This window comes from Tachyglossus aculeatus, chromosome 2, assembly GCF_015852505.1.
Source record: "Tachyglossus aculeatus isolate mTacAcu1 chromosome 2, mTacAcu1.pri, whole genome shotgun sequence".
Lineage (NCBI taxonomy): Eukaryota > Metazoa > Chordata > Mammalia > Monotremata > Tachyglossidae > Tachyglossus > Tachyglossus aculeatus.
The window spans coordinates 134,024,687-134,036,674 of record NC_052067.1 but is presented as its reverse complement, the minus strand read 5'-3'; the positions used below and the strand labels follow the sequence as shown (position 1 = coordinate 134,036,674).

Here is an 11,988-nt window from a genome sequence, read left to right as displayed (position 1 = left end):
GTGCTCTGCACATAGTAAGCGCTCAATAAATACGACTGATTGATTGAGAGGCATACCCATTCCTAGGCTTGTAACGACTAGAGGGCAATCTGCTACAAGTCAAAACTCACCTGTGCTGGGCAGCAGGGGCATGGGAGGGAGTCGAGGGTGGAGACTCAAGTTTATTATGCGGAAGAAGAAAATGGTAAACCACTTCCATATTTCTACCCAGAAAGCCCTATGGATACACTACTAGAACGACTGTAGATGGAGGAGGAGCATTCTGGGAGAGATGTGTCCATGGAGTCGCTATGGGTCGGAGATTACATGATGGCATAAGACAAGTCAGTGTTCTGCACTTAGCAGATTCAAGCACCCTGGAGGGTGCTTTGCACACACTAGACACTCAGTACAGAACAGTAGGTGCTCAGTAAATAGTGATGCTAATGAAGAAAAGGAAGGCTAAGAAATGAGAAATTCCTTCCCTGAAAAGTCATGGGCCCAGAGAGGTGCTGCCTGAATCTCCTACTTTATAAGTGTCACCTTGGCGCTTAGCATACCTCCAAACTTTTATCCACAGTCTTCTAAAAGAATGATTGAATCTCACTATTATACTAATAAGATGACTGCACACTTGGTGGCATTTCACTTCTCTGTGCTTCAGTTACCTCATCTGTAAAATGAGAATTGAGACTGTGAGTCCACATGGACAAGGACTGTGTCCAACCCAATTTTCTTGTAATAATAACAATAATGATGGTATTTGTTAGTGCTTACTATGTGCAAAGCACTGTTCTAAGCACTGCATCCACGCCAGCGCTTACTACAGTGCCCGGAATGTAGTGCTTAACAAATGTTACAGTTATTATTAGTAGTAGTTATTATTAATAGTATGGTATTTATTGAGTACTTACTGTGTGGAGAGCACTGTACTAAGCACCTGGGGGGGTACAGTACAACAGGGTTGGTAGATGTGCTCTCTGTCCACAATGAGCTTACAGTGTAGAGGGATGAATTTACAGTCCAGAAACTTTTCATAAAGAAAATTGTTCATTCTTATGAGTCCAGAACCAGAGAAACCTATTCAGCAGTTTTCCAGTGGTTGCCCTCAGATATAACTCATAGGAAAGCTTATTAGCGAGCAAACACAAAGCTATTGAAGCAGATTAAGGAACTAGCTTCTCTTCAGCATGATTGAACCAACTACACAGACCTTAACTCCCTTCAACTGGACCCTGCTAGCTTTTTGGCTCTGCTTCCTTTTAGCTCAACTGGCTAAATTTAAAAATATCAGACTCAGCATGGAAAAGAAACCTCTCCTGCTTAAAATACAGGTAATCAATCAATCAATTAATGGGATTTATTGAGCACTTACTGTGCACAGAATACTGAACTAAGCACTTTGGAGAGCACAATACAGCAGATATGGTAGACACATTCCCTGCCCACAGCAATCTTAGTTTAGAATTGATCAATCATCAATCAATTAATCATTGATATTTGTGGAGGGCCTATTTACTGCAGAGTGTATACTAAGCACCTGAGAGAGCACAGCAGAGGCTAGACAAGTGTTGTCTTCCCTCAAACTGCTCAGCTTTGACTGAGGGAGTGAAATGGACAAAAATTACTACAGAGAGTGGTGGTGGGAAGAAGGGTAGTAGTGCAAATATATTGGGATAAATTAACTTAATAAATAATGGTATAAACAAAAGGGAAGTGGTATGGCCTAGTGGAAAGAGAACAGACCCATGAGGCAGAGTGCTGAATTAGTACCACTATTATTTCTCTGCAGTTCTCCCTTCCCAAGTCTCGGTCCCAAGCCCATTCACCTCTGAGCCTCTCTCCTCTTGGCCCTTCACTTTCTGAGTCAGGCTTCCCTGACTGCCACTCTCTGAAATGGCCTGGCTGGACTTTCACTTCTGCCTGGGGTTTCTTAAGATCATCTCCTCTCAGCCTGAGTTCATTCTTGGAAGCAGGTTCTTTCCTGTTGGGGGAAAGGGAGAAAGGGGTGGGGAGCTCAACTGCATTCTGGAGAAGGAAAAACAGCAGGAAGGGGGAAAGGATGAGGAGGAAGGAGAGGAAGGAATAAGTAGAAAAGAAGATTGAGGAGGAAGAGGAGAGAAAGAGAAGTAGGAAGAAAAGGGAAGGTCGAAATGGAGGAGGAAAGGAGGAGGAGGAAGAGGAGGCGGAACAGCAGCAGAAATGTACCTCTTGTCCACGGCTGGTTCAATCCTGGGAATAGGAGCCCAGTTCCAGGGCCTTTGCCTTGGGTCTCTTTGCCTGGAGACATGAGAGTGGGGTAGAGATGGTGTCCAAGAGGAAAGGCAGCTGTCACCTATGTCGTTTTCTCAATGATATTTGTTAAGCGCTTACTATGTGCCAGGTTCTATACTAAACCTTGGGGTAGATTCAAGCTAATCAGACACAGTCCCTTTCCCACATGGGGCTCAGGGTCTTAACACCCAGTTTACAGGATGAAGTAACTGAGGCACAGAGAAGTGAAGTGACTTGCCCAAGGTCTCACATCAGAAAAGTGGTGGGGCTGGGATTAGAACCCAGGTCCTTCTACCTTCCAGGCCTGTGCTCTATCTACTAGGCCACTCTGCTTCTCATTCGAACATAAACTCCTAGAGTCCTTGGGCTGACTGGCCCACCTGTGGGCATCTTATCCAGTCCCCTGCCTCCAAACAGGACAGTCCCTTCTCCAGGTCAGGTAGCTCTCCTCTGCTGAGGGGACTCCAGGAGAGGAATCTCCTCTTCCTTTCCCCTGCACACTCATCCTCACTGCACTTCGGAAAAACAATATCTTGAGCCTCTAGGAATCAAAAGAGCAGGGATTTTCCTCTGACTCACTGGGTGCCCATGGGTGATTCCCTTTATCTCTTTGTACACCAGTTTTAGCAATTTGTAAACTGGGAACAAATAAACTCTGCCCCTCCCTCTCCCTTTTTTCATCACTTCTTCCTTGGCACCCCCTCATCTCTCCATTCCAGGTCAAGTGAGATCCAGGGTGGGTATCTGTTGATTGTTATAGTGTACTCTCCCAAGTGCCTAGTAAAGTGTTCTGCACACTGTAAGTGCTCAATAAATTTGATTGAGTTAGCACTTTAGGTCCCTAGAAGGGGTGAGAGATATCCTGGAGATTGTTGCCATTATAATACCCGCTGCCCGGATCGTCTTTGTCCAGAAATGCTCTGGACATGTTATTCCCCTCCTCAAAAATCTCCAGTGGCTACCAATCAACCTACGCATCAGGCAAAAACTCCTCACCCTCGGCTTCAAGGCTCTCCATCACCTTGTCCCCTCCTACCTCACCTCCCTTCTCTCCTTCTCCAGCCCAGCCCGCACCCTCCGCTCCTCTACCGCTAATCTCTCTGCTGTGCCTCATTCTCACCTGTCCCACCATCGACCCCCGGCCCACGTCATCCCCCTGGCCTGGAATGCCCTCCCTCCGCACATCCGCCAAGCTAGCTCTCTTCCTTCCTTCAAAGCCCTACTGAGAGCTCACCTCCTCCAGGAGGCCTTCCCAGACTGAGCCCCCTCCTTCCTCTCCCCCTCCTCCCACTCCTCATCCCCTCCATCTTACCTCCTTCCCCTCCCCAAACCACCTGCATATATGTATTTATGTTTGTATGTATTTATTACTCTTTTTATTTATTTATTTTATTTGTACATATTTATTCTATTTATTTTATTTTGGTAATATGTTTTGTCTTGTTGTCTGTCTCCCCCTTCTAGACTGTAAGCCCACTGTTGGGTAGGGACTGTCTGTATATATTGCCAACTTGTACTTCCCCAGCGCTTAGTACAGTGCTCTGCACACAGTAAGCGCTCAATAAATACGATTGAATGAATGAATGAATTATAATGGGGAATTGGAATCTGCAGAGGGGGTGGACCACGGGTTTATTGTACTTTCCCAAGTGTTTAGTACAGTGTTCTGCACACAGTAAGTATCCAGTATAAACCAGTGATTGTTGATTGACCACTCTGGTTTTTCTGAGCGGCCCTCAGAACTCCTACCACCATCACAACTGGCAACAAGCCTAGGCTCATTGTTGCCTCTAGATTCCAGGTTACAATTCTTGTTCTGTCTGAACAGGACTAAGGCTTGGCTGCCCAGAGGCAGGGGCATGAGAAAAGTCCAAAAGAGAGCCCTCCATCTGAAGGAGACCCAGAATTGTGCTTTTCAGCTCGTGCTGAATGGTCTGGTTGTTTCTTCCAGTCTCTAAACCATTCTGGCCAGTTTTCTCTGGAGGTCCTCTCTGCCTCAGTTCCACTACCTAGCCATTTCTCCCATCTAAGCCCCAGTCATCCCCTTCACTCCCTCTGTCCCATCTGGCCAGGAGAACCTCTGTAGTGGCTCCATATGCACAAACTGCAAGCTGACTTCCTGACAGCTGACTTCCTGCAAGGTGAGCTGCAGCGGGCTGGCCTGCTGCAAGCTGCTGTGCTACCAGGCTGACCTGCTGAAGCTGGCCAGCTGTCAGGATGACCCTGCTGCAGGCTGATCTGCTGCAAACTGACACTGCAAGCTGCTCTGCTACCAGCTGAACTGTTGCAGGCTGATCTGCTGCAAACTTACCTGCTCTCCTCCAGCATCTACCTCTGGGATGGAGACTGCTCCCCGGGCCAAGGCTTGTGGCTGGGCCACTGCGAGGTTATTTATGGCTCTTGGACCCTGTTGGGACCCTCTGGTGGCTGAGCGAGCTTTGCAGCTCTGTCCCTGGGGACCAAAGCACCATCCCCCTTCTTTAGAGACTGCCCCATGTGCTTTTCCCTCCAAGAGACAAAACTGAGCATAATCCACATCTGGCCTGGGGTCTTAGGAGGAGAAGAGGGAATTGATGTCAGAGTCTCAGTCATAGGGTGTGGGCATCATGGCTTCAGAGATGAGTCCGTCTGACAGGGATGGACTGGGAATGGGAACAGGAGAATTTCATCTTTGCTGTTCTTTATGCTGCTGTTGATGATGATGATGATGATAATAATAATAGTATTTGTTAAGCACTTATCATGTTCCAAGCCCTGTACAAAGTGCTGGGGTAGATACAAGATAATCAGTTTGGACACAGTCTTGAGTGTATGTGAAGCTCAGAGCCAACCTCTTTGACTGTGATATCCCAAAGAGGGGAAACACCTGATAACACCTGAAGTAGTTACAAGTTAATCGGTGGGGCTGAAAAATGAATAATTCAAATAAATCTCTAAAAGGAGAGAATGGTAAGGGAAGATCACAGCTCTCTTCACAAAGTTTTATGGGGATTCTGGGAACCAGGCCCAGGAAGCTAGGGCAGTTGTGAGCCAACCAGGAGATCAGGGTCTTCTCTGGGTTTGGCCTGAATCCTCAGTTCTGAGGCTACCTTGGCTCTGTCCTTGCTAAACCCAGGATAGCCTGGCTCTGGCTCTACCAAGAAGCAGCGTGGCTTAGAGGATAGAGTTCAATCCTGGGAATCAGAAGGCCTGGGAGTCATTAGGACCTGGGTTCTAATCCCACCTCCGCCACTTTAAGCAGGTCCAGCGAAGTCATTTGCAAACTATACTCAACATATAAGCAATGAAGATATTCTCATATTAATAGTAATAATAATAATGGTATTTGTTTAGTGCTTACTATGTGCCAAGCGCTGTTCTAAGCACTGAGATAGATACAAGGTAATCAGGTTGTCCCACGTGGGGCTCACAGTCTTCATCCCCATTTAACAGACAACAGTCTTCATCCCCATTTAACTGAGGCCCAGAGAATAATAATAATAATAATAATGGCATTTATTAGGCACTTACTATGTGCAAAGCACTGTTCTAAGCACTAGGGAGGTTACAGGGTGATCAGGTTGTCCCACGAGGGGCTCACAGTCTTAATCCCCATTTTACAGATGAGGTAACTGAGGCACAGAGAAGTTAAGTGACTTGCCCAAAGTCACACAGCTGACAAGTGGCGGAGCCGGCATTAGAACCCATGACCTCTGACTCCAAAGCCTGTGGTCTTTCCACTGAGCCATGCTCCTACTCTAAATTAAATGACTTGCCCAAAGTCACACAGTTGACAAGTGGCGGAGCTGGGATTAGAACCCATGACCTCTGACTCCCAAGCCCATGCTCTTTCCACTAAGCCATGCTGCTTACATTGAGTGGGCTGTGTGAAGAAAATGAATGAAAGCAAACAGCTGCTAGATAGAAAGCAAGATTTGGAAACCAAAAGCAAGGAGGGCAGCAGAAACATGTTAAGGACAAGATAAGACAAAGTCTCCGACAATGCTGCACTCCAGAGGACAACTGGAAGTTAGTTGTTGAGGAGATATCAGCTTGGTACACTGCTATTGTTCCTTGAGCAAAGATTCTTTGATAGTGAGAACTCTGAGGGACGGGACCACGTTTAAAGCCTACCTGGGTGTTCTCTCCCAGCACTTAGTACAGTAGTCTGCACACAGTAAAAGCTTAATAAATACTATTACTACTGCTACAGATTAGGGAAGGGAGACACATATTTAATCCCCATTTTACAGGTGAGGAAACTGAAGCGCAGAGAAGTTAAGTGACTTGCCCAAGACCACACAGCGGACAAGACTTAGAGTAGGGATTAGAACACAGCTCCTCTGACGCTAAGGACTGGGCTCTTTCTGCTAAGATTTCCTCCTCTACCCCCATATGCCGACACATTTGTTCCCAATCACTTGTTCTAAAACAATTCAGACCAGGCCCAGAGAAAATCAGGCAGAAGACCTAAAAGCAATGGACATCACACTCTGTTCTTTCTAATCCTTTGTATTTTGTCTTTCTGGTGTGGTGATCCCCAGCAGCAGGGGGGAAATCGCTTCTGGAGTCCATAGCAGTTGGAAGCTCTGCCTTGGTTATTTCTCCAGGCAAGTAACCCAACCCTGGCTTTCCTAGACCAGCCGTGCCCTTTTCCGTCGGTTTCTTAACCCTCCTCAAACAACCAAACAATCAGTCAATGGTATTTATTGAGCACTTACTATGTGAAGAGCACTGCATTAGGCACTATGAAATAATACATAAGTGGGAAATAGACACAGTTCCTGTCCCTCAGGGGAGTCACAATCTGAAAATAAAAACGGGGAGAGGGGACAAGTGATTAAGACAACATGAATACAAAAACAAAGATCAGTAGGGTAGGATACTGAGGATAAAGGAGCTGAATTTCAGGCTCCTATGGTTCAGAGCCCACACCACAACCACGGGTGACCACTACAACAGCAGCAGTCGCCACCATGTTTCTGAGGTTTTATGGAGGCGGTGTCTGGCTTGCCTACTTTTCTCTATCCCACTGGGGTGGTGGAAGGCAGGTCAGGGTGAGGAGTCCTGCTTGATGGGGCAGAGATCTAGTGCAGGCAGCATGGTGGTGTGTAGAGGAGGATGCTGAGGGCCCTGAGACCTGTCATGTGCAGATGGCTGGTACCTGGGGGTGTCTGAGGCATGGCCAGTGGTGCCTTAAATCCACATGGGTAGCCTGTGGTGCACAGAGCATACTGAGATCAGACCTCCTAGAGTGGCAATGGAGAGGTGGCTGGCACTTTGGTCAAATACATTTTACCTTTCCACCTAAGCTTGCATTTTCCCCTAGAACTTCAAATTCTTATGGCTGATGCCTTTGAACCAGATACCACCCCTCTTCAAGCTGGGTCTAGCTCAGAACCAGTTCTTCATCCTGTAGGACCAGTATATAAGACAGCCCCTCTGGAGAAGCGTTCCTTAGTCCCTGGCACTAAGATGCTCAAATTAGCTGCACCTGAAGTGGGTGGGGAGGTGTTCCAGGGGAGCTATGACTATAAAGAAGAAGCAGCAGGGCATAGAGAAAAAAGCATAGGCCTGAGATTCAGAAGGACATGAGTTCTAATCCCAGCTCCATGAGTTGGCAACTGTGTGGGAAAGTCACTTCACTTCTCTGTGCCTCAGTTACCATATCTGCAAAATGGGGATTGAGACTGTAAGCCCCACATGGAACAGGGACTGTGTCAAGCCATGTTCCCCCCTTTAAAGCCTTACTGAAGGTGCACCTCCTCCAAGAGGTCTTCCCAGACTAAGCCCGCTTTTCCTCAGCTCCCCCAACCTTCTGCAACACCTCAACTTGCTCCCTTTGCTCTCCTCCCCTCCGTGCCTCACAGCACTTATGTATATATGTATATGTCTATAATTCTATTTAGTTATATTGATGCCTGTTTACTTGTTTTGATGACTGGATTCCCCTCCCCCCGCACCCTCCCCCCAGACTGTATGCCCGTTGTGGGCAGGGATTGTCTCTATTGCCATATTGTACTTTCCAAGTGCTTAGTACAGTGCTCTACATACAGTAAGAGCTCAATAAATACAATTGAATGAATGAGTGAAACCCAATTTTCTTGTATCCATTTTAGCACTTAGTAGAGTGCCTGACCCATGGTAAACACTTCAAAATACCATTATCATTATTATCATTATTGTTATTACTATTATTATTAAAGCCTCCGCAAAGGGCTAGCCTCAGATCTGATTCCAGGGAGCAGAACTGGGAGCTGCTGAGAGCAGTAGGAGGGAGAGGAGCCAGGGGAGTGATAGGTCTCAGGGTCTGAGATCTTAATAATTATAATAACTGTGGTATTTGTAAAGTGCTTACTGTGGGCCAGGCACTGTACTAAGCACTGGGGTGGTTACAAACAAATCAGGTTGGGACTGTGTACCTGTCCCACATGGTGCTTCCAGTCTCAATTGCCATTTTACAGATGAAGTAACTGAGGCACAGAGAAGTGAAGTGACTTGCCCAAGGTCACCCAGCAGACAAGTGACAGAGCAGGGATTAGAACCCATGACCTTCTGACTCCCAGGTTCTTGTTTTACCCACTGTGCTTACTAGCGGGGAGGTGATGTCTGTCCCTGTAATTCAAGGATTGGTTTGTGTAATCAAGTCAGATCGTCCAGGTCTTGTAAACTAGCTCACCGCTCAGGCTACAGGGAGGGGCAGTCAGGTTGTTTTGGAAGAAACTCTGGAGAATGGGTCCTTCTGGAAGAAGGGAGGATAACATTCTGTAGAAGTCTGGAGTAGTAACAGTATTCATTAAGATTGGACTGTGTGCAGAGCACTGTATTTAGCCCTGGGAGAGAATCCACAGGTCCCTGTCCCTTGGGCTCACAATCTAAGGGTAAACGTGGGAAGAGTCTGGAGGCATATAGGTCGGGAATGATGAAACATTAAACACAAATACACAAAATAAAAACATAATCAGTAGGCTCCTGTGACTAGAGGAGCAGAATTTCAGGCTCACCGGGGACCAGAGTTCAGGACACACTCTTAGCCACGGGGACTACTGCCACAGCCCCAGGTCTTCCTGAGATGCTGTGGCCTTCTGATGGTGTTCTTCTCTTTCCTGCTGGTGGAAAGCAGGGTGAGATTGAGTCGCTTCAGTGGAGCAGAGGAGAGGCTGTGTCGGTTCCCGGGGAGGCAGCGTGGCTGTCTCTCTGGTGGTGGAGGGTGTCAAAGACACACTGCAGCTGCTTTTCTCTAACCCCTCGGTAGTGGTAGTTTACAAGACCTGATCACACTTGATTACATAAACCAATCCTTGAATTATAGGGACGCTATCACTTCCCCACTAGTAAACACAGTGGTGATAGGAGTGGGGCTCAGTTGCAAAGATAATCAGGATGGTCGAGACCTGATTCTGTTATCCTGACCTCCCACACAGCCTGTCTGGGTTACTGTATTTGGTCTGAGGAAACTGTTCCCTGGTCCCAGGGCCCCCCAGTCCTAGCCATTCCACCCTCAGCCCCTCACTTTCCTCAAGATCCTGTGGATCCCCTCCTTGATCTCCTTAGTCCGCACCCCATAGACGATGGGGTTCAGGGCAGCGGGGATGACATGGTGCAGAACATTGAGGAGGACAGGGATGTCAGCATGGACTCTCTTCTTGACCACATTGGTGAGGACCAGGACCAGTAGGATGGTGCTGAAGAAGAGGATGAGGATGAGATGGGACCCACAGGTGCTCAGGGCCTTGGTCGCTGCCCGCTCGGCCTTCAAACGCAGCACCACACGCAGGATGAAGGCGTAGGAGAGGGTGATCAGGATCAGGTCCGAGCCCAGCAGGGTCCAGCCTCCGATGAGCTGGTACAACCGGGCAAGGGTGCTATCACTACAAGACAGCCTGGACACGGGCAAGTTGGCACAAAGGCAGTGCTCAATGACATTTGTTCGACAGTAGTGTAGCCTGGAGGAGAGGATGGGGATTGGAAAACTGACGAGGGTGCTGCGAGCCACGATGAAGATGGCCGCCTTAGCCACAAATCGGTCAGTGACGATGGACGGGTACTGCAGCGGGTGGCAGATGGCCACGTAGCGGTCATAGGCCATAACCATGAAGGTGCAGGACTCCATGGCCAGGAAGTTGTTCATGATGAACATCTGCAAAAAGCAGCCTGCAAAGCTGATGGACCGCCAGCCCAACCAGAAGATGGTCAAGACCTTGGGAATGACAGTGAGACAGAGAACGAGGTCCAGGAGGGAGAGGTTGCTGAGGAGGAAATACATGGGCTGGTGCAGAGACTCCTCCAGCCAGATGGTCAGCAGGAGCAAAGCGTTGGCCCCCAGGGCCACAATCAAGAGTAAGGCCAGGACCACGGAGAGCCCAAGCTGATGGCTCCCGGCCTCGACAAAACAATTCAGGAGGAAGTCGGAGATTGTGGTGGAGGAGCTGTTTGTAGGAGGCATGTAGTATATGAGCTGCAAAGGTTACTTCCTTGCCAATCGAGATGTGTCCTGATGGAAGTTAGAGGCCTGTCCCCTAATAACAATAATAATGATGATGAATGATATTTGTTAAGCGCTTACTATGTGTCAAGAACTGTTCTAAGTGCTGGGGTGGTTACAAGCTAATCAGGTTGGGACACAGTCCCTGTACCACATAGTGCTCACAGTCTTAATCCCCATTTTACAGATGAGATAACTGAGGCCCAGAGAAGCTCATCGACTTGCCCAAGGTCCCACGGCAGACAAGTGGCGGACCCGGAACTGGAACCCAGGTCCTTTTAACTCCCAGACTCGTGCTCTATCCATTAGGCCTGCTACTTCCCTTCAATCAACTCAGTCACAGTCCCTTTTCCACATGAGGCTCACAGTCTAACTAGGAGGGAGATGAGGAAACCGAGGCACAGAGTATGCACTTAACAAGTACCATTATTATTGTTATTATTATTATTAACTCTCCATTTAATTATTTGTTTGGATTCCACTATTTATAAATATTTTTGTGTTCAACTTCCCCAGTAGAGTGAAGTTCCTTGTTGGCAGGAAATGTGTGGTTCAGTTATTCTTTACCAAGCGATCAAAATAGTGCATTGAACTCAATAAATGTCAATGCTACTACTACTACTAATGCTACTACTACTATTACTATTACTACTACTACTTCTGCTACTACTACTGATATGACTGTTTTGGTTTAGTGGAAAGAGCACAAGCTTGGGAGTCAGAGAATGTGGGTTCTAATCCTGACTCCGCCACTTGTCTGCTGTATGACCTCAGGCAAGTCACTTAACTTCTCTGTGCCTCAGTTCCCTCATCTGTAAAATGGGGATTAAAAGTGTGAACCCCATGTGGGACAACCTGATTACCCTGCCTCTACCCCGGAGCTTAGAACAGCACTTGGCACATAGTAAGCACTTAACAAATACCATATTTATTATTACTACTAGCACTCCAATCAATGGCATTTATTGAGTGCCATTGTATTTATCTACATCTCTGCCCCTGCTCTTTCTCCCTCCCTCCAGGCTCATATCTCCTCCTGCCTTCAGGATATCTCTATCTGGCTCTCTGCCCACCATCTAAAACTCAACATGTCCTAGACTGAGCTCCTTATCTTCCCTCCCAAACCCTGTCCTCTCTCTGACTTCCCCGTCACTGTAGACAGCACTACCATCCTTCGTGTCTGACAAGCCCACAACCTTGGTGTCGTCCTTGACTCCGCTCTCTCTTTCACCCCACACATCCAATCCGTCACCAAAAACCTGCCAGTCTCA

At 47.5% G+C, this 11,988-nt stretch overlaps 1 protein-coding gene across 1 annotated transcript; it reads right to left on the bottom strand.

Moving 5' to 3' along the window:
* Positions 1-9,275: 9,275 nt before the first annotated feature.
* LOC119942405 (olfactory receptor 56A4-like) lies at positions 9,276-10,678 on the bottom strand. Its single transcript, XM_038763201.1, has 2 exons — positions 9,746-10,678; positions 9,276-9,338 (listed from the first exon to the last, which is right to left on the bottom strand). The coding sequence occupies exons 1-2, from the start codon at positions 10,676-10,678 to the stop codon at positions 9,276-9,278; spliced, it is 996 nt and encodes a 331-aa protein (XP_038619129.1).
* Positions 10,679-11,988: the final 1,310 nt, after the last annotated feature.